The sequence below is a fragment of the Notamacropus eugenii genome, chromosome 1 (assembly GCF_028372415.1).
Source record: "Notamacropus eugenii isolate mMacEug1 chromosome 1, mMacEug1.pri_v2, whole genome shotgun sequence".
Lineage (NCBI taxonomy): Eukaryota > Metazoa > Chordata > Mammalia > Diprotodontia > Macropodidae > Notamacropus > Notamacropus eugenii.
In genome coordinates, this window is record NC_092872.1 from 278521574 (window position 1) to 278544394 (window position 22821).

Below are 22821 nucleotides of genomic sequence, written 5' to 3' on the forward strand. Positions count from 1 at the left end.
AAATTAAACCCAGAATATATTTGAAGGAATGTTTGGGGCACTAACATTTGAGAAGGTCAGAAAGATCCTCATGCCAAAGATGGGGTTAGAGGTCAGCTTTGAAGGATACCAGAGAGGAGGAGCAGGAGGGGATGTATCACAGACATGGAGGACCAGGCAGAGAGATGAGAAATGAATCATCACTGAGGCAGGAAGCTGACCAATTTATCTGAAGTGTAAAGTTAGGGAAGGAGGAATTTGCAATAAGCAAAAGGCTAGGAGTCAGATTGTAAAAGGCTCAAGAAAGAAGCCTGTATTTGATGCTAAGACAAAAGGAACTTTTTAAGAAAGGGAAGTGATGTGGCCAGACTGCGCTCTAGAAATATTCATTTAGCAGCTGTGGGGAGGCTACCAGTTGTGAGCAAGGTATTTAGTTTCAATGGGGCTCAGTTTTCTCATCCTTAGAATGGGAAGAGAGAGCAATGATGATACTCAGATCCCATTTTTTTTAATGACAAGGTCTGTGAATCCAGTTTGCAACCTAGGAAATGTTTTATAAATGTAATGGTGTAATGTTTAAAGGACTTTGTGTGTTAATTAAACAATGAATGACTGATTTATTTTAAGTGGTTGATTAAAAATACCCTCCACAAAAAGATTTGTCACCTTGGCAATATTAATTTTCTTAATTTATCTTAAATTTGATTGCAGTGAGCTCCCCTAATTAACCTGATTTTTTGCTGATAATCACTCTCAATGGAATCAAATCAAAAATCCGGGGATGGATTGAGCGGCACTCAGAAAGAAGCAGCCCTCCGTGCACTCATTCAGCGCACAGGATATAGCTTGGTCCAGGTAGGAACTCTCAGTGATATGCTCCAGAGCTCTTGTCTACACACCCTTGCATGTGTCTGGTCCTGGTGGGGTTATGGCCTCACGAGGTCAACATCGACTCATCTGACTCCACAGATGGGTGATCTCCTCCAAGGTAAGAAGTCCTCAATGGGAAAGTTACTAAAACAAGCTTTTTCTCCTTCAGTTGGAGAGCTGATTTTGCTTTCTTTCAATAGAATTAGGTCCCAGATTTTGAGATGGAAAGGAAACTGAAAGCCATCTGGCCCAACTTCTATATTTTATAGATGTGGAAATGGAGGATCTGAGATTAGGAGAGTACAGACAGGATTTGAACTCAGGTCCTCTGACTCTAAGGCTAATTCTTTTTCTCCTATCCCATCCATGGCACTACTTCCACCCTACGGTATTAGCCTAGCTAGCATAATAATGATTTCAATTAAACTCACTTCAGCCAGCATTTATTAAGCAACTATGAAGGGTAAATCTCTGTGTTAGAAGCTTGAAAGACAAAACTGAAATTGAATACAATTACTACTCTCATGAGTTTACATTCTATTGGGACCATTTGGGGTTCTTTGGTACAGACCTATGATTTCATCCATGTAGGAAGCTCTCTGGTGAGGGCTAGCCTCAGAGGGAGGATGACAAGTCTCACCTGTTACATGCTCCCTGTGTGACCCTGAAGGGGAGAGGGACATTATATTACTTCCACTTCTGCTGAGAACTCTCAGACACTGTAAGTTGCAAAGAGGTTGTCCACCAGCATTGGCAGACTTGAGGGACACAGCATAGGAACTCATGTTGATTCAAATGGAACACACAAACAGAGATGTAGATGTAGTAGAAATGGATCCTATTGAATAAAGGCCCTTCCAACACAACACTTGTTAGAGTTTTTAAGAAATATGAGGACTGGGTCTTCAAGGCAATCTTCCATACCTATGGATGCAATCATTTTTATTGAATAAGTGAATAGGAGGAGTTCCCTTTCCCAGAAATGATTGGTGGGTTGGGAAGTAGGGAGAGAATTTGTAACTAAAGAGATGGAGAAAGGAGGGAATATGGTGCAGTGGCATGAACACAGGTTCTGGAGTTAGAGGAGTTGGGTTGAGATCTCAGTTCCGCCTCTTTTTGTGGGTCCCTTTAGACAAATCACTTAATCTCTCTGGCTCTATCTCCCCAAACATAAAATGAGCAGGGGTGGGGTTGGACAAAGTTCATTTCAGCTCCAAGTCTATGATATGATAAGGTTAGAATATGGAACAAAATCACAAAAGACAAAATAGATGATTTCAATTTCATAAAATTAAAATTATTTCCATTAAAAATTCAGCTGGAATAAGAAGTGGTATATTTTGCTCAAATATTGTTGAAAAGCCTTCAGAGATATCTAGAAGATAAGAGTACCTCTTGGTCCTAGAGGCTGTGACAGCTTGAGAATGCCCAGGGTAAGTACTAAAGATTTCTGGGTGCACCTCATGAATTGGCAATAGGACTAGATGAGATTTGGGGACTCTGGCTTTGGCTCTTCCACTAATTGGTGGGGAAAACTTCAGAAAAATCTCATCATCTTTGAGAATTTCATATGATTCAAAATATCAGGCTATCTCATCTCATCTAAAAAGTTCCTTCCAACTTTATGAGTATCTGATTTTGATTCACAGCTACATACCTGGCCCCTCAGGCTTCTATGGGAAAGAACACTGTCAGGGAAGTCAGGGAATCTCAGCATCAGAAAAGACCTGGGGCCATCTAGTTCAATGTGTAGATCAAGGCTCCCTTTACCAGTCTCCAACATGTTCTTGTACCTTTACTTGGAGACTTGCAGTAATGTAGAACCTCCAGTCCTTCAAAGAAGCCTATAATACCATGGAGTCATCCTACTTTTTAGGAACTTTCTGCTTACAGTGAACAGAACTCTGCCTCTCAGAAACTTCCTCCATTACCCCTGATTAACACCAGTAATAATGAAAACTGTCTTTTTAATAGGGCTTTCAGGCTTATTGATTTCCATAATAACTGTGAGGTGGGTACTATCATTATCCCTTTTTACATGTGAGGAAACTGAGACTTAGAGAGGTTAAGTGACCTAACCAAGATCACACAGCTAATAGGTGTCTGAGGAGGTATTCAAATCCACATCTTTCTGACTCCAAAGCCACCACACTCTTCACTATGCTGTACTGTCTCTTTTTGGTTGTTGGTAACCAGGCAGAAGCAATCCAATCTCATGTTCAAACTAGCTCTCCAACCAATCAATCAATGAATATTTATTAAGCACCTACTATATTTGAGGCACTAAATACTTCAATAAATCTGACAAGTCTAAAGAGATCCAATATAAGATTTCTGGCTACCTGAATAGCCTTAGTCAAGACACTATAATCTCTGTGAGTCAATTTCTTTATTTGTAAAACAAATAAGTTGGACCAGATGAAATCTGAGCTCCCTTCCAACCACATCTAAATCCTATGAAATCCAGTAATATCATGGATTCAGGCATCCTGAGATGGGATCAAAAACTATGTGAAGATAGGCCCCTGACTTTGGCCTCTGGGGTCACTGCTGTAGTCACAGAACATAATCTGTAACTGGGTACCCAACAGATCACCTCTTGGGTAGAAACACCTATCCCCCCTTCTGCTTCCCCAGCCTATAAAATCAAGATCAAACCAACCCAGAGTATGGAGACAATTGGTTAGCAAAATGACTGTCCTTGGTGACCCTAGTAATCACTACCTTGTCTCTTTTGAGGGGGCAAAGACCCTCCCACCTTAAATCTATATATTCATAAATTCTAATCACTATCCTCATCACCAACACCAACGTCATGAAGCTGTTAATCATCTCCTTTGGGGGATGCACTGAAAATCGAAGCAGATTTAGGCATAAATTAAACTAATTACTTGATGAGCCAATATCCCCACTGTTCTAACAAAAGAGCACTGTTCTTTAATTCACCAAAAATCTTATTTCTCCTGTGTGCTTTTCCAACTCCTCTGAGCCATAGTTCTCATCTTGATATAAACTAATTCACATGTAGATAACAAAACCCTTAAATGTGTGTCCGTTTTCTTATCAAACATTTATTTGCTTCACTTTCTCTTCACTGTTGACTTTCCAAGCAATCTGAAAATGACTTGACCTCTGGGAAAAAGTCACAAAATCACAGAACCTTAGAGTTGGAAGGGACCTCAGTGCCACCTGGTCCAATTTATACCTGAAAGAACAAACCTCCTATAATATATGCAAATGGTGATCTGCTGGAAGAGATCCAGTGAAAGAGCCCACTACCTCACAAAGCAACACATTTGCCTTTGGGACATGGCTAATCAGTAGGAAATTTTTCCAGATATCAATCCTAAAGCAGCTCTTCTACAACTTTCACTCATTCTGTCTAAGTTGTCTGCCCGCTGGATTCAAGCAATGTGTAGTCTAAGCCCCTCAGGTACCTGAAGACAGTTTGTCCTGTCTCACTTCAGTCTTCTTTTCTCATCGATGTGTATGTATATATTATATACATTTTGTATAATACATATATATGTATGTGTATATGTTTTATTGACACCATCAGCTTGGTACTTTGGAAAAATCACTTTGGTGGCACTTCAGAGTATGGACTGGAGTGGGGTGAGACAAGACAAGGAGACCAACTGGAGGGCTCCTTCAAGAGTTCAGGTGAAGTGTGCCAAGAGGTGATGTGGTCCTGAATGAGGCTGGTGACTGTGCCAGGGTAGAGAAAGGGTCATATGTGAGATGAGGAGAAGGGAGAAACAATAAGATGGGGCATCTTCTTGGATATGTGAGGTGAGTGGGGGAGGGGAAGGCTAGGAGGTCACCAAAGATGGGAGAAAAGTAGTGACCTCAACAGAAATAGGAAATTTGAGAAACAGGGCAGGTTTGGGGAAGAAACGACATGTTTGGACATGTTCATTGTGAGTGGTCCATAGGAATATGTGCCTGTGTGTGTGTGTACACATACACAGATATATCTACATATCTATATATATATATACACATTCATGTATGTATATATACACATATACATTCTATGTATATATTTTAATTTTAATATTTACAATATATTCATACTATTTCTAATATATGATATATATCATATAATTATGTGCACATTATATATATAAATATATTATGTTGTTTTCACTGATAACATTCATAGTGTATAACTTATTCATAATATTCATATCATATATGTATATACATATATACATAGGTCCATGGGCAACTCAAAATATTGTGTCAAAAACAGAACAGATTATCCTTCCCCACAAACCCACGCTGTTTCTAAAATTTCCTATGTCTGTTGAGGGTACTGCTTTTCTTCCAGCCTTGGTAACCTCCTGAACTACACACACACACACACACACACACACACACACACACACACACACATACACATGTACACGCACACACGTGTGCACACATGCACACGCACATGCACACACACTCATCTCACATAACCAACAAGTTGCTTCATCTTCCTGTTTCTCCCTTCTCTTCATCTCATATATGGCCCCTTTTCTGCCCTGGCACAATCACCACCCTCATTCAGAGCCACCTCACCTCTTACCATACCCCACCTGGACTCTTGCAAATGGTGGTCATGCTTCTGCTGGAAAAGATCCTCAGGAGAGCTGGAGTTGGTCTCCCAGTTGGTCTCCTTGTCTCATCTCACCCCACTCCAGTCCATACTCTGAAGAGCCACCGAAGTGATTTTCCCAAAGGAACAAGCTGATGGTGCCAACACCTCTATTCAATAAACTCCATTCAATAAACTTGCTGCTACCTCTAGGATCAAATATAAATTTCTCTGGCATTTAAATTCCTTCATAACTTGACTCCCACCTACCTTCCTAACCCCATCACTCATTACTCTCCTCTACAAACTCTACAATTCTGTCACACTGGCTCCCTTACTGGTCTCCTAGGTGGCACTCCATCCCTATTCCATTGCTGTGGACATTCCTGACACCCAGAATGCATTTCCTCACTCCTTCAAGGCTCAGCTCAAGAACCATGTTCTGCATGAAGTCTTTCCTAGTACCCACAACTGGTGGTACTTCCTCTCCTCTGCCCCTAATCATCTGCCATTTGCTTTGCATGTGTTTTGCATATCAATGCATGAGCCTGCTGTGTCCCCCTCTGGAATGTAAGGTCCTTCAGGGCAACAATAGTTTTGCTATTGATTAGAGATCTCCAGACCCTAGTACAGTATCTGACATATAGTAGGACATCTCTTTTTTTTAGTTCAATTTTCAAGAGTTCATTTTGATTAGGAGAGTTCTTGTTAGCTTTTCAGTTTTATTTAAGATTTTAAAGCAGATCTTCAAGATGTTTTCAATTCAGGAGATATTTAACACAGAAGATGGTCCCCACTCTGACAAGTAATCTATACAGGTCTCCAAGTGACTGATGACAAAATTCTGTAAAGCTGCCCACTGAGAAAAGAGGTTCTTTTCTAGTTCTAGAGGGAAATTTAGTCATCCAAAATTTAGTTAGTACAGAACCAAAGATATTTAACATAATGAAGACATTTGTTTATCTGTTGGGATGGGAATTGCTGGATGAGGGGAAGCTATTTTCCCTTTTGTTATTTGTAAGACTGCTCTGAGGATTAAAAAAAAAAAGATTTAAAAAATCAGTGGCCATTTCTGCACATTGAACTTCTTTTACTCCATTAAATGTTTGCTACAAAACAATAATAATAAAACAACCGTTTCTATTAGAAAAGAAACACTGTAACAGAATATTAATGTTGCTACATTAAATTAAATAAGTAAATATTAATGTATGTGATGTTACAAATGCAACACATCACACCATTGTCAAAACAGTAACAGTGTAACAACTGTTGATGTTACAAGTGTAGCAAATGTTAACAAAGGAAGCTGAGATTTACAAGAGTACAGAACAGTACAATCTCATTTCTTGTCCAATGCCACTGGAAGACAAAGAGGGCAAAGCTATTATCTTCACAGCAACAGGTTTAACTATTCATATTCCAAGATATACAAAGAAAACATTTTACTTTGGAATTTCAGCTTCGTAATTTTTTTCTGGCACAGTATTTTTCAGGAATAATCTAATTTTTTTATGTATCTTTTAAATTAACTGAAGTCTCAAGAACCATACTTGGAGAATTATCACAGCATCTGGATTCAGAATCAAAGGTACTGAATTCAAATTTTGGCTCTGCTCCTTTGTTTCCTGAAGAACCTGAATTAAATCACTCGACTTCTCGGGCCACAGCATCACAGAACCTCCTCATTGGAAAGAACCAGAGAGAGAGACCAACTGGTCAAACCCATACATGACTGGGAAATCCCTCTACAATACAACCACAAGTCATCATGTTGTCTTGGTCTGAAATCCTTCAATCAGGACAGACCCACTAGTTCCCAAGGCAGCCCATTGCACTCTGGGATAGCTCTCAATGTTCCAAAACTGACCTTTTGGAAATTTCTACCCAGTGGCCCCAGTTCTGTCTTCTGGGATTAAAGGGAATATTCCAATCCATCTTCCACAATCCTGCCTTTGCTCCTGACTATCCATGTGACCTTAGGCAAGTCACTTAAACCCCTTGGACCTCCCAAGGTTGCTCCACTATAAATTGGGGTTCATCTAAGATGGCCTCCGAGGTCCCTTTCAGCTTTAAATCTATGACCCTAAAGTCACTGTCTTTCTGAATAATTTAATATTGCACCAGAAAGAAGATTGAAATTAGGGCAAGGTTGGAAGAACTGTATTACCTGAAAGTTTCTATTTCTGGGCTCCTTTCTTTATCACCTTGAAAGACAAACACAGCTGTCTGTGATGGAGTGTTGTGAGTTACTTGATTACAGTGACCAATCAGCTCCCCAGCTGCTGGCTGACCCTAGTGTGCACACAAGCCTCAAGAAACCCTGTTGTGTGATGTTCTTTTTACTTTGGATGCTGATACTAGAAAAAGCCATAGAGAAACTTGGAGGAAATGCCTGAAACAAATAGCACCCCTGCATTCCTGTGGGTTGATTGGGACCTGGCTTTTTAGCATGAGTAAAACTTTTAAGTTTAAGAGACCATTTCCCCAAACAGGAAGAAACAGAATCCCTTAGAGATATCGCTTTCAAGAGAGGAAAAATAGAACCAAGAAATACTCCAGCATTTGGTTCTCCTTGTGCTTAAGAAATGATAAGGCATGGTAGATTGAGTGCTAGACTTGGAGTCAGAATAACCTGAGTTTGGATCCTGCTTCCAACATGGATCAGTCCTGTGACTCTGGGCAAAATACTTGAGTTCTCTCAGTTTTGATTTGCTATTCCATAAAATGGGTATAATAATAACCATAACACTTATTTGACAGCATGGTGAGGTGCTGTGTGGAGTAGTAGAGGGTGGAGTGCTGGGCTTGGATTAAGGAAGAATTCAGTTCAAATTCTGCCTCAGGTAAGTATTATGTCCAGTCATTTAATCACTCGGAGCTTCAGTTTCCTCATATGTAAAGTGAGAGGGTGATTGTGAAGGCCTCTCTGGTCCCTTCTAACTTGAAATCATTTGACCTGTTTGACCAGGACAGGGATGACTTTGTGGCCCTTAGCTTTTAGCACTGTGTTTTGTTGACTGACAGTCAACAAGCTTTTATAAAGCAGTGACTATGTGCCAGGCATCATTCTAAGCACAAAGAGAGACAAAAACATGGTCTCTGCCAAAGAGCTCAACGATATATACACAAGATACATGTGGAATGTAAAAGGAGGCAATCTCAGAGCAGTAGAGGTTAAGGTAACAGGGAAAGACCTCTTGCATAAGGTGAGATTTGAGGAGTGGCTCCAAGGAAGCCAGGGAAATGATGAAATAGTAATGAGAGCAAGTATTCCAAGAATGGGGACAGTCAGCACAAACACACATAGCATATGCCATATCATGTTTGAGGCCAAACAAGGAGGCCAACATCACTGGATCATAGAGCACATCCAGGAGACTGGAAAGCTACAATGGGATCTGGCTGTGAAGGGCTGGAAGAACTAACAGATCTAGTTGATCCTGGAGGTGATAGAGAGCTGTCTTCAGTTGTGGACACTATGATCAGCCCTGCGTTTTGGCAGCTGAGTGGGCAGAGTAGATGATGACTATGGACCTGTTGAATAATGAAGGTTGAAGAGGTCAAAGGACCAGACTGCAGAGAGCTCTAGTTGCCATATAAGGAGCCTGAACATTGCCCTAGGGAGCTATTCTACTTTATGACTTGAAGGATGTAATTAGAGGATGGTGGATGATATCCCAGAATTTCTGAATTTCAGAGCTGTGAAGAGACCTCAGTCATCATCTAGTTTAACCCATGGCCAAAAAGGAATCCTACAAGAAGGCTACAATGGACCTGACAGGGCTTTGCTTGAAGCCTATCCATGAGAAGGAGCCCATTAACATCTGAGGCGGAGCCCACTTTACTTTTTGGTGACTGAATCATAGGAAGTTTTTTTCCTTCCATCAAACCCAAATCTGTCTCTTTGCAATTTTGAAGCTTTCAGATGATAGGGCCAGATGCAAACTCCATAGTTTGGCATTGAGAGCTCTTCCACCCTGTCCTCTTCCTATCATTCTACTGTTTAACACCCCCTCCTCTCCAACACACACACACACACACACACACACACACACACACACACACACACACACACACATCGCTCCCTGCACTTGATGACCCAGCTATTCTGGACTATTTGTCCTTAACACAGGACATTATCTCCCATTTCCATGCCTTTGCAATGGCTGTCCTTCAGGCTGCATGTTTTCCTTCCCCCCTTTAAGAACCCTTGATTTATTTCAAGACTCAGCTCCAAAGCCAATTCCTATCTTTCTCAGTCCCTTCCCTCACAGGAACTTTTACCTCCCTCTCAAAGGCTGTCTCTCATCTATGCAGTCATGTCATCAAGCATCGTTATTCATCTACACATTGTTTCCCCCATTGGAATGGGAGCTTCTGAAGAGCAGGGATTCATTTTGCCTTAGAAATCATCTCATCCAAACCTTTCATTTAACAAATAAAGAAACTGAGGGAAGCTTAGAAAAGGGAAATGACTTTTCTAAGGTCACACAACTACTTCCTAGAAAATTCCAGGTTTCATGGAAACATAGAACTAGAATGGATATTGTTAAGGGTCTCCTTGTCCAATGCCTATAGGTGGGGACATTGAGTCCCAGAGAAGTTAAATAAGTTAGTTAAAGTCACACAGGTTGAACACTTCCTATTGAAAAATCAACTGACTCCTAACCTACCTGTCCATCAGCCAGAGAAATAAGAGAAGCAGATGATTTATCCTGAGACATACTCTTTATTAGGGAAATCCCCTGACAATGGATTCCCCCAACTTCAGATCCCCTTGAAAAGGAGTGGAGTATGGGATAGAGAGATAGAAAGGGGTCAGAAATTCCCTTCCAACTCTGGAATTCTGTGAGATATTAATTGAGTTGCCCAAGGCAAGTAGAAACCAAGATTTGAACTCAGTTCTTCTGACTGCAAATCCAGGGCTCTTTTTACCACACCATCTCCATTCTTACACTGTCTTCTTCCCAAAAATGTAAGCACTGATTCACTGTAATTATAACTCTTTTACAAATAGAATTTGCAAAGAATATGTGATGGGGTGAGTTAAAGAGGACTGTGAGGAGTCATCAATTGAAAAGTCTAGTAAAGCCTCAGAGGGGAGGTGAGAGAACTAGAGCTAGTTCCTTTGTTCTCCTTCTGGGAGGCCATGCAGTACGGTGGAAAGAGCTTGATTTGGAGCCAGAGGTCCTGAGATAGAGCCCTAGCTTCCTTTATTATGACCAATATGACTTTGGTCTTGTCACATAACTTCCTACTCAATATGAGTTAGAAGGGATCCCAACAGCCATCTTGCCCCACCCAAACATGAAAGAATCATCATGTTAACAAACTCAGCAAGTGATTTGCCAGCTTCTGCTTGAAGACCTCCATGGAAAGGGCACCCATTATTTCCAGAGGCAACCCACCCACTGGAGATCAGTTCTAATTGTTAGCAAGTTTCATTTCCATTTCTACTTTCCTGTCTGTGAGCCTTGGTCTCATCCACTGCTTCTTGTTCTCCCCTCCAGAGTCCACCTCTACTACCAGCCCTTCTAATAGCTAAATGTGGCTATCATGCACCCCTCCTCAACATTTCTCTTGTCTAAGGTAAACATCCCAGTTCCTTCAAGTAATGATGGCCTTTCTCTGAATACTTTCCAGCTTATCCGTGATCCTTCTTGAACCTAGGTACCCAGAACTACCCAACAAACTGAGTATAGTACTCCACAGAAAGTCTGATGAAGGGAGGGGACAATGACATTTTCTAGCTCCTGGAAGCTAGGTCTGTCTTGATAAGGTCACTGATGCTCATAGCTGGACCTCCACTTACTCCGATGTAAAATGGGGGGATTGGACTAGATGCTCTCTGAGACCTTCAAGCTCTCACTCTGTGATCCAATTATCAGTTTCCTCCTCATGTATGAGAATAGAGAAATCAGATTTCATGATTTTAAAGGTGCTTCCAAACCTAAATTGGACATCTTTTGTACCCAGGCCATTGGCACAGAGGGGACACTCTTGAATGTATTTCACTGGATGTGTTTACTCTAGCCTTATAAGGGCTTGCTGGTCTCATTTTTACCTGTTGTCTCTGAGGAGCAGATTTGGAAACCATCCAGCTTCCTGTTGATATTCTTTCCATCTTCCATGGTGTCATGAATTTTATACCCTCATGACATTGCTTTCCATATATGTTCTATTACATCTAGGTCTACAGAAAAATAATCCTAGCACTAATTCAACTATGAACTTCTTCCATTGGGCCCATTGGATACCTGTTAGTGGTGATTTCAAGGATTTCTTGTAATTCCATGGTTGACTAGAGAGTGCGTTGGACTTGGGGCCAGGAAAACCAGGGTTCAAATCTCACCTCTGACAATTACTGTGTGACCTTGAATAAACCATACTCTCCCAGTGACGGTCTTTTCATCTGTATGGGGATTAAAGGGACTATAGTGTCTGCCCCATGGATTTGTAGTGAGGCTCCAAGGAGATAGTACCCATTGAGTATTTTGTAAACTTCAAAATGTTATATAAATATCAAATCTCCTCTTTTTATTATTTGGGACAGAACCAGACCTGTGGTTGTACTTGGTGCAAGGACTCCTTCTAGCAATGAGGACTGACAACTCTGTAATTTAGAGAGCTGATTAGAGCACAGAGAGATGTGTACCCTGTCACATGACCAGGACTTAACATCAAGTCCCTGACTTGAAGGTTGACTCCCTCCACCATGCTGTGCTGCCTTTCCTTTGAGTCATTATTATTTTCATTAACATTCTAATTTTTTGATGGATCCATTATATCTTCAATATGGGTGATCCCCTCAGTGGTATAGATTGAAGCCTTTGTGTGCCTGTCCATCCTGTGCAATTTTTGTCCTCATCCTTCCATGTTCACTCTATCTAGTTTGTGTACATATAATCAATTTGCATGTGGTCTCCCTATTAGACTATGAGCTCCTTGAGGGGCAGGACCATGTTTTTATATCCTCTGTTTAACACAGTACATGCTAAATAGGAGGCACTTAGTAAACGCATGATGATGAGGATGATGAGGATGTGCTTCCATAAGGCCATCCCAATGGGAGCTCCAGCAACCACCACCAAATCAGTTTTTTTTCTAGAAATTACCAAATAAATGATTCCAAAAGTCCAGAAGAGAATCATGGCCCTAGAGTTGTCTCCTCCACATCAGAACAAGTGAAAAATAGTTTGACATTTAGACTGTTCCCCAACCACTGCAAAACTGCCAGTGACCAAAATAGTCATATTCTTGGAAGATAAAATCTAAGCCCCAGGGCCTTCTTCTTCACTTGGTTGGCAGTTGCTGCCCATCCCAGGACATTAGCTCATGCACACAATGCATGACCATCAATGTCTTAAATAGGTAGCAGAAGTCTTAGGGTCTAGATTGGGCCAGCAGAGCACTAACACACACCCCCAGTCCACATGTTTCCCTAAGCTCTGTGTCCCAGCCGCCCACACCCCTGGGCTATTTTCAGGCTCAGAAGAATCCCTGGATCCACTGGCCGGACATGCCAGAGCATGGTGTGGATGTGTCTAAATGGGTAAGCAATTTGAAGTCATTAAAATAGGTAGATGGCATGTACACAGCCATGAAGCAAGGAGATCTAGCATACCACACAAGGGAAATGTAGCTGAGAGATTATTTTCATGTTAAAGTGACGTCAGATCTCTAAATCATCCCTGGCCTTCTCTAGGTGACCTTTAAGGGACTGCTCTGGAGCCTCACGAACTAGGGGTCATTGTAGCCCTCAGAAAAGGATGGAAAGGTCTTTGCTATTTGTTCCTATTTGAAGACCTACCTGAATTTCAGGGCCAACAGTATTTGGGAGCAAAGAGAGGCCATTAGGGCCAGCCCTCTGCTCACAGGCAATTTCTGGATTTTCAGAAGAAAAAAATTGCAACAAATGACATTATATCCTTTTTATCATGGATAAGCCAACCAACCAAAAATAAGCTGCATCCCACCCTTAAATCTTAATAGCAGTTTTGTGTGAATATTCAACAACATGGAATGAGAAGTCTGAGAGAAGAAAGAGATGAGTAAAGGTTAAAGTCAGGAACTGATCAGAATCAGAAAATGTTAGAACTAGAGAAACCCTTAGAACATAGAATATCAAAGATGAGAAGGACCTCAGAACACTGAACACAGAATATTCAACCTAGGAGTAATCTAAGAAAATGGAGTGTCGGAAATGGGTAGGACTTCAGATTATACTATATCACAGCTGGGAGGGATCTGAGAAGATAGAAAGGCAAATCTAGAAGGAACCTTGAAACACAGAATGTCAAATCTGGGAGGGATTTCAGAACAGAAAATGTCAGAGGTAGGGGGGACATGTGAACATAGAATGTAGGAATTTGAAGGGACCTTAGAACATAGGATACCAGGGCAAGAAAAGATTCCAAAATATAGAACATGGAACTTAAGAAAACTTGGAGGGATCTCAGAACCAGAAGAGCACCAGAACATAGAACATGGATGTTAGAGCCAGGAGGAACTTAGAATAAAGAACTAAGGTCAACATGAAACCTTTGCTGGTACCCCCAGCTACTTAATAATAATGCCTTCCCTTCCAAGGTTATTTTGTTAACCATGGTTATCTATGGGATTATACACATGCATATGTATAGGTAGGTAGATAGATAGATAGATAGATAGATAGATAGATAGATAGATAGATAGATAGATAGATAGATGATAGACAGATAGAGATATACATGCAAACATAAGCATAGAAACTTACACTTTATACATGTATATAAGTATGTAAGTATATAACATGCTTTCTCCCCCTTTAGAAGTCAACTCAATGAGGAAAGGGACTAATTACCTTTTGACTTTGTAACCCCTGAGCTTAGCACACAGTGGGTATTTAATAAATACTTGATTGATTGAGAAGAGACAGAACTTAGAACATAAAAGGTCAGAGTGGTAAGAGATCATATAGAGCCTGTAGTTCATCCATTCATTTTACAGACAAGAAATTAACTCAGAGGGGCAGTAACTTGCCACAGTTCACATAATCAGTTACAAAAAATCAGTGAGACAAGGCACCTTCTAAACATCCTTTACAATAGTCCTATGACATGTAACTGCAGAGTGCTCCATTGTTTATCCCTATTTCATAGATCAAGAAACTGAGACTTGGGGAGTGAAGGGGAGAGCATGGGCACACAGTCAAATAGTGTCAGAGGCAGAGTGCTCTTTCCATTATATCCCTCAGGCTTTCAGCAAAGCTTCAAACTCAATCATGTTCTGCTTTCGCTGAGAAGTTCCAAAGACACAGAGTTCATTCTCAAAATGTGGAAGCTAGTCCTTGGCCTGTTAGGTCACTCAGGAACCAGGCTGAGTCCAGCAAGCTGTGACCAGACCAAAACCAACATTTTACCCCAGAGTATGTCAGACTGTGACTCTCTGTAGAGACCCTTGGAACTGAGCTGGTGTCATTACAGTTACTGACCAACTTAGGACCAGAAATCACCAAGTATGTCCTGGAGTCCTTTACTGTTCTGAGAGGTTCTCTACTAACAACAACAAAATCCTTCTAACTAGTAATCCCTAGGATATAGCCATAAATTTCATAAATTGTAGGAAGCTTTTGCCAGTTGCAGAGGTCAATAAAAAACCCATTCCTGACCTCTGGAAGTGTTCAACAATGAGGCTTTGCAATACAGCAACAAGCAACAATAAAGAAAACATTGAAAGTCCATCTTTACAAAGGTATCAGCTCAAGAATGAAATCGCTAGCACTCAAAAGCAGCACAGTCCTGATGAAAACACCAGAGGAAGACAAAGAAAGTGACTGCTTAGTCCTCCATTAATTCAGCCACAGATAAGTAATATTAATTGTATTCCAGGAAGATTCTTGAATTTGCCATTTTCATTTTGGTCATTAGAAGAGGTAGCATTTCCCACTGGGCAGTGCTCAGCCTGGTATCCTGAACATCTGGGTTCATTCCCAACTTCTGAAAGTGACTAGTTGTGTGATCATGCTTCACCTCTTTGAAAGGTGTTAATTATCCCTGTGAGGAAACTGAGGTTTAAAATGAAATCAATTCCCTCATGTCCTACAGGGCAGCAAGTGGCAAAGGTGGAAATTCAAGTCTAGGTTTTATGAATGCAAATCCAATGCTCTCTTTTTGCTGATTCAGAGTCAGTTCGAATTATGATGTTAGCACCTCACATGAAGGGGAAAGGTCTTAAACTATGAGCCTCTCTAGGTATAAAATGAGCATAATCATTCATTTGCACTACAGAATCTTAGCATGGATTTCACAATTTTCCACTCTGGCGTTTCAAACAGGGAGGGAGTTTGGAGAGGATCTTTTATATTCCTAATCCCAGATCTGAACATCCCACCCCATCCCCCAAATCTGCCTCCAAGACACAATATTGAATCATCAACATGGCTCTGGAAGCCCTCCAACACACAACTCTGACTAACCTTTCCCAGCTAATGACACATTGCTCCTCCAACGTGCATTCTCTTCTCCAGTCAGACTGACTCCTCCTTATTTCCTATACATGACATCTCATCTCTGGCCCTTACGTCTTTGCCCAAGTAGTTCCCATACCTGGAATGAATTTCTTCTTTCTTTGCCTCTGCCTAAGAGTATCTTTTGTCCTTCAAAGTATGGCCACAGTGACTTCCCTGACCCCCTGCCCAGGTTTCCAGTGCTCTTTCCCTCTTGAAAATACTTTGTATTTAATGGCTTTTATACATCTTATTCCCCCAATAGGGGGCAGGGACTATTTTGTGTTTGTCTGTCTCCAGCACCAAACACGGTGCCTGGCTCATAGCAGGAAACAATAAATCTTTGTTGACTTTGGTCCAATTCCTTCATTTCACATATGAGAATGCTAAGGTCCAGTGATGGAAAGAGGCATAGGGGCAAGATGGCATAGAGGAAAGAGTTCCAGATAGGTAAGATTAGGAATGCCTAGATTCAAACCTCACCTCAGACACTTTGTACTTGTATGCAAATAATCTCTCTGAGCTTCTATTTTCCCAAATTTAAAAAGGGGGTGGTAGTGATAAAAATGTCTACCTCAGGGAGGTTGTTGTAAAAATAAACTAATAAGAAAATAAACTAAAAACAGGAGTTTATATAACACCTTATGGTTTGCATTTGATCCTCATAATAACCCAATGAAGTAGATGCCTATTTTATAAATGAGGAAACTGAGGTTGAGGGAAGTTAAGTGACTTACCTGGGATCACACAGCTAGTAAGTATCTGAGACTGGACTTGAACTCAGATCTCCCTCACTCCAAGTCCAGTGTTTTAGCCACTGCAGCAGCACTTCTTTTCTATGAGATAACCATAAATCTGCAAAGTGTTTTAGAAGCCTTCAGTTATGTTATAAATAGCATGTAATATTGCTGTCCTAGATCATTAGAGATGAATGAGTCCTTAGGGTCTTGCCTAAAGCCTCTCATGTTACACATGAAGAAACTGAGATCTAGGCAGGGGAAGGAGTTAATATAATAAGATACTATTAATTATACTAGTTCAATCCCCTCATGGTAAACATGTTAAAACATGGGCCCAGAGAGCTCAAGCAGCTTGCCCAAGGTCCTTAGGAAGCAAGTGTCCCAACCAATTTGAATTCAGGTTCAATGACTCTAGACACTATACTACATTGGATCCTAGGATCACAGGTTGTCTGCCCATCCCAATCCCAGCCCCCAATCTATCAGATAAAGAAGCCAAAAGGGGCCAGGAGGTAGGTGGGAACTTACCCAAATCTCCAAGGCCAGCTAAATGACAAAGCCAGGACTAGTGCCCTCATGCCTTGATTTCCATACCCATGTGACTTCTATGTGAGATTCAGGACGAAGTCTTTATATGATGCAGACCCACCTAAAATGTGTAATGTTTGATATGTTTATAGAATCATAGATTTGGAGCCAGAAGGGACCTGTGAGGTCACGGACTCCATCCCTCTCATTTAGCAGAAGAGGTGGCAGAAGTCACCTATAGCTAAGTTACTTTCACAAGATCACAGAGACAGTGTAAGAGGTGAATGTTGAAATGCTGACCGAAGTCCAGGCTCTTTCCATTTCATCTCACTGCCTCCTATAGATTAGAACTGACTGCATCTCTCACAGCCTTGTAACCTAGCCAAAGCTTCCCAGTGAAATCAATCAGCCTGATAGCTCCAATGTTGCCACCTTCCCCACAGTCTCTGGTTCCTTCCACTCTCGCCTCTGTTCTTAAATCCCTGACTTCCACTTTTCTCCTTATGGTCCATTTCATCTTTCTCTCTTTTTGGGAGTGTCATGGATGCCCTTCATGCCACATACTCAAGACTCTAGTACCAAGATATCTGTGTTCTCACCATGATGGAGGATTCCTCCAGTGAGACTGATTATATCCCACCCCAAGGACTCTCATCCTCACCCTCTCCCCAATTCACCACAAGGAGTCCCTCCAACTTTCTGGGGGCCTTCCTCACTTCCCTTTGACATTGGGAAGATGACAGGGGATCACAAGCACTGTCCTACTGGTAATCTTATCCTAGCACCATGTGACCAGCCCATTTTTTTTCCCATTGTACATCTTGTTCCATAATATAGATCATCATCATCCCAAAATATTTCTGTACCATGGAATTTGTGCTTTGTAGAACATCACCATCTTTAGATAAACATTTATAAAGGTCTCAAAAGGTAGAAGAAAGGCACAAGGTGGCTGTAGTCTATGGTGGATTGCCAAAAATGACTTATGTGACAGAAATAACATAAAAATATTACCATGGTCATAGAGGGGAAGAAAAGGAAATATGGCAGATCTTCATCAAGATACAGGAATTACAGGTGGGCAGATCCAGAGCTATGCTGGTTTACCCAAAACATAAAAAAACTAAGGGAGATTCTCCCCATGTCCTGACAGCACACCCTGTGGAGGATTTTTTTTTAAAAAAGATATAAACATAATTGCACAAAATCACAGAATTTCCAAGCTAAAATAAGTTCCAAGGGCCATGTACTTTGTATGTGATTTTATTCATTTATCTATGACAATTTTGTTCCTCCACCACCCTGCGGAATGTAAGTCCTTTGAGGGTAGGCATGGTTTCCTTTCTTTACTGTATAACAGCAATGTATCTCACACAGGATCTTGCCAATAGTAGCCGCATAGCAAATACTATTGAATGAGGGCATATAGTATAGACAATACCTGACCAAGAATCCCTTCTAAAATATCATACCCCAAAAATTGAAGGGTAGTGGGAAAAGTCCTTACTGGCTTTGGGATCAGAGGATCTATGTTCAAATCCCACCTGTATGATTGACTACCTATGCGCCCTTGGTCAAATCCCTTGGCTTCCATCATTTTTCAAATAAGGGGATTTGATAAGATGGCCGATGAGGTTGCTTCCAACTTTGAATCTATAAACCTATGACCCTAAGTAATCATTCACCCTTTGTTTGAAGACCTTCAGTGAAGACTATCCATCCAAGACAGTCAATTCAGATGTCAGATAACGTGGGACATCAAAGGGTGAATGAACTGCATATCATCTGTTAGATTATAAGCTCCCCAGGGGCAAGTATCACCTTATGCCTCTTTTGTATCCCCAGGCTTAGCCTGACACGTACATAGTAGGCACTTAATAAGTGTCTATTGACTAATTGATTAGATAGATCTGCCAGAGTAGAAGGGGTCCCAGCACCAGTAAAGATATAGATCCATAAAAGTATGAATAAGTAAAGAAGGAAATTCTTGACTCTATGTGCACGAACTTCAGTAAGCCATGGCTGCTCCCCTGTACAAGGAATGTGTACAGGATGGACAGGCTGTGGAGTCACCAAGACCTCAATTTTCTTGATGACACTTCTCACTTGGGTTATATGTAGCAAATCACTCTGAGCATCAGTTCCCTTATCTGCAAAATGAAAGGGCTGAATTAGATCATCTCTAATGTCCCTTGAATGTTGAAATCCAAAAACCTGTGATCAGATCACCTCAAAAGGCCCTCTGAGCTCTAAATCAAAGATCATCTGACTAGTTTTCTAAAGGAAGTTGTGTCTAAGACCAAAAAGGTGAGCCAAGTGGCTTCTAAAAGCTATTATGGCCTCATGATGGAAGTTGGGCAGCTAGGTTATACAGGGTAAGTACTGACTAAAGAAGTCCTGAGTTCAAATGCTGACTCACATACTAACTAGCTGAGTGACCCTGGGCAAGTCCCTCAGTGCTCTAACCTCTCAAGGTTGTCATGGAAATCAAATAAGATAGCACATGTAAAGTTCTTTACCATTCTTAAAGGGCTATATAAATTCTAGCTATTATTAATGTTGTTACCAATATTATTATTCTCTAACACAGAGGTCATCTACTAATATATTTAACATTTCCACTTTATTTAGAAAGAATCTCTAATTTTAAAAACAGCAGCCCTTGAGGGGGGAAGATGAGAAACACTGAAGGGACCTCAGATTTTGGATGGTTAACCTACTTGGAGTGAAAGAGCTTTCTCTTGTTTATTTGCTGTTAGAGGGCAAAAACTTTCTTGGGCCCCTCTGAGTGCTCAATGAACATTCCTGCCTTAAAAGCAGAAATATCTAGTTTTCTTTGAGCACTGCTAGGCCTCCTATTAATACAGCTCTCCTGTTCTGGGGAATGTGTCATCTGAGAAGGACTTTAGCTGGTAAAAGGTAGTTTTAAACTGGCTTTGGCTATTTACATCCCCTGATTTATAAAAATAGGGCCCAAAGACCCAAAGTTCCAGGCCTCATCTGTCGTCCATGGGCAACAGAGGGCTATTCTCTGTCCTTGTGTGACTCATTTTCCACACCTGTCTTTCGTAGGCCTTGGCAAATTCCAAACAGCATTCACGTGGCACACCGCCTCTCCCCCACCATGTGTTGAGTTAGCAGCATCTTTGGGCTTGCCAGGGGCTTTACCGACCTCAAAGGATCCCCTGGTCTTTTTTCCTGATGGTAGGAGAAGCCACACCAGGACTTAGTGGGGAGGAGACATCATGAGGCTTCCCAACCAATCATTTCTTTTCCTAAGAAAATCAAACCTTCTATGGCCATGTACTGGGCTGGAAGGAACTCAGCAATGGCAAGGGACTTTCCCAGACCTACATGACACCATTTTGGTGGTGCAGTTTTTAGCCATTGGGGCAAGTCGAGAATGGCCCAGTGTGTTGATTGCCTCTCTATTTCAGACGATCATAAGATATAAATCAAATAAGATGACAATTGTGGAAAATCAGTGTTACCTACCACTGGATGGAATTTTAGACTAGAGGAAAATAGGAGAGGAGAGCTGGTGGTGGGGAGGGTGCAGAGGGGAAAGAGAAGGGGGAAAAGGGAAAGTTTTTGAAATCCTCTAAAATCACACTCAGTTTATCTCAATGCTTCATTGAATGTTAAAATTCAACTCAATTCCTCCTCCATTTACTAAGTCCTGCTGGATGCCAGGCACTGTGCCACGTTTGGGGAATACACGGATAAAAAAGAATCAATCCTTGTACCATTGGAACATATATTCTACTTGGTGGGTTATGGGGAGCGGAGTGTTGCAGATTCAACCTGGCCACAGCCAAGTCTAATACAAAGAAAACTGAAAAGGAAGAAAACGTTAACTTTGAGAGAATCAGGAAACCTTTCATAGACAAAGCGATGCTTTTGCTGAGCCTAAACAAGTGACTTATAAAACAATGTGCTCAGAATAGCAGCTCATTCTCTGAATTAAGAGAAATGTTTGTGGAATATATGTGTGTGTTTCAATTGTGCACGATGAGCACATGTATCTCCCAAAGTTTTGTGACTACGGCAGAACAACAAATCAATGGGACTTCGCTTCCTTGGCCTTCAATTTCCTTACATGTAAACCTTGGCTGGGGGAGTAGGGATGGGCAGAATTCAGAGTAGATGATCCCTGAGATCTTTTCTGAGTCTAGATTTGTGATCTATCAATCCAATTTTAAATGTCCTAGGAAGCTGATAGCTTTAAAAAACATGTTGTATTGTTTCATAAAATGGAGAGATATTTTGTACTATAAAATATCTTTGCTTCTTCAGGTAAATAGTGGGAGTTTCTGTGGACTGTACCTAGAAATGTCAAATTGACACTGAAAATTCTTTAAATGTTGGCACCAAAGGAACAGTATAGTGGCTAAGGTATTGGACTTGCAGTCAGGAAGACCTGGGTTCAAATCTGCTTCTTTCATTTACTAATTATGACCCTAAGCAATTTCTGAATTTCAATTTTTTTGTAAAATGGTATAACAGTATCTATAGCCTGTCTCACAAGGTTATAAGACTCAGATGAGATCACCAGCACTCTGAAAATATCATTTGTGACTAATTATCATATAAGTCTAGGTTTTTGAACATCCAAGAGTATCTGGTTAGTATAAAGTAAATCACCTCGCATGTTACCAAAATAGAGATTTTTTAATTAGACACAAATATAGAGAAAGAATGAAGGTATAGAAATTTGAAAACTTAAATATTTAATGTAGCAGAAATGAATCCAGCTTCACTGAAGTCAAAAGTTAAAATTAAAACTTGAGAAGCATTCCTATCTCCGTTCCCTGCTATATTTGAAATAATTACTTCATAGTGTATTTTAAAATCATAATTAGTCCTGACCTAAACCACATTAACTCATTACCTCATAAAGCAATACTCTGAATAAGAAAACTGTCAACAGGACTAGGACAAGCCCTGGCATGATTTAGTAGCTAGAGTGCCTTGATTTTAAACAACTAATGCCAGTTTCTTACGGTCACCATGGCGCAGTGGATATGATACTAGTCTTAGAGACAGGAAGATTGGCTTTCAAGACAGAATCTGAGGGTTGGGGGGAGCACCATGATCATCTAGTCTACCCCATGTCAGTAGAAGTTTCCTGGCCAGTAGTTATATATTCTGTACTTGAAGACCTCCAAGGACTGGCTCAAATTCAGATGTTGCCCTTCACATTCCCTAGCTGTGTGGCATTAGAGAAGTCAGTTTGTTTCTTTAAAGACTAAATGTCATTTACGGAGTCAGAAATGGATTGAGCTCTCCCTGGAGAGGAGATCTCATGCCGAGAGTTGACCCCACTGATGAAATCACATATTCTCCTTGTGTGCCACTATTGAAAATTGGAGGAAATACGTAATAATACGAGTTAACTGTGATTCTCAATACGAAAGTTCAGCCACCCACTGTGTCTATTTTGTTTTAAAGAATTCCAAAGGTTCTAGGGCTAGAAGGGACTTCAGAGGCATCTAGTACAACTCCCACATGGTACAAATGAGAAAACTGAGGCCCACAGCAGGCAAATGACTTGGCCAAGATTACTCAAGCATTAAGGAGAACAACCTCCTCTAAAACTCAGGCCCCCTGACTAAAATTGGTTCTGTTTC

At 40.9% G+C, this 22821-nt stretch overlaps 1 protein-coding gene across 4 annotated transcripts in view; it reads left to right on the forward strand.

Annotated features, from left to right (window-relative positions):
* Window positions 1-22821, forward strand: part of A1CF (APOBEC1 complementation factor) — a 101743-nt gene that overhangs the window by 31706 nt on the left and 47216 nt on the right. For 3 of the 4 annotated variants that reach the window (XM_072628929.1, XM_072628927.1, XM_072628928.1), the window contains exon 2: window positions 691-834. In XM_072628929.1, the coding sequence (XP_072485030.1) occupies window positions 736-834 (99 nt within the window). In that variant the 5' untranslated portion in view covers window positions 691-735. Of the gene's footprint in view, window positions 1-690; window positions 835-2145; window positions 2283-22821 lie in introns of those variants that run through there. The other variant, XM_072628930.1, reaches the window with a different exon arrangement.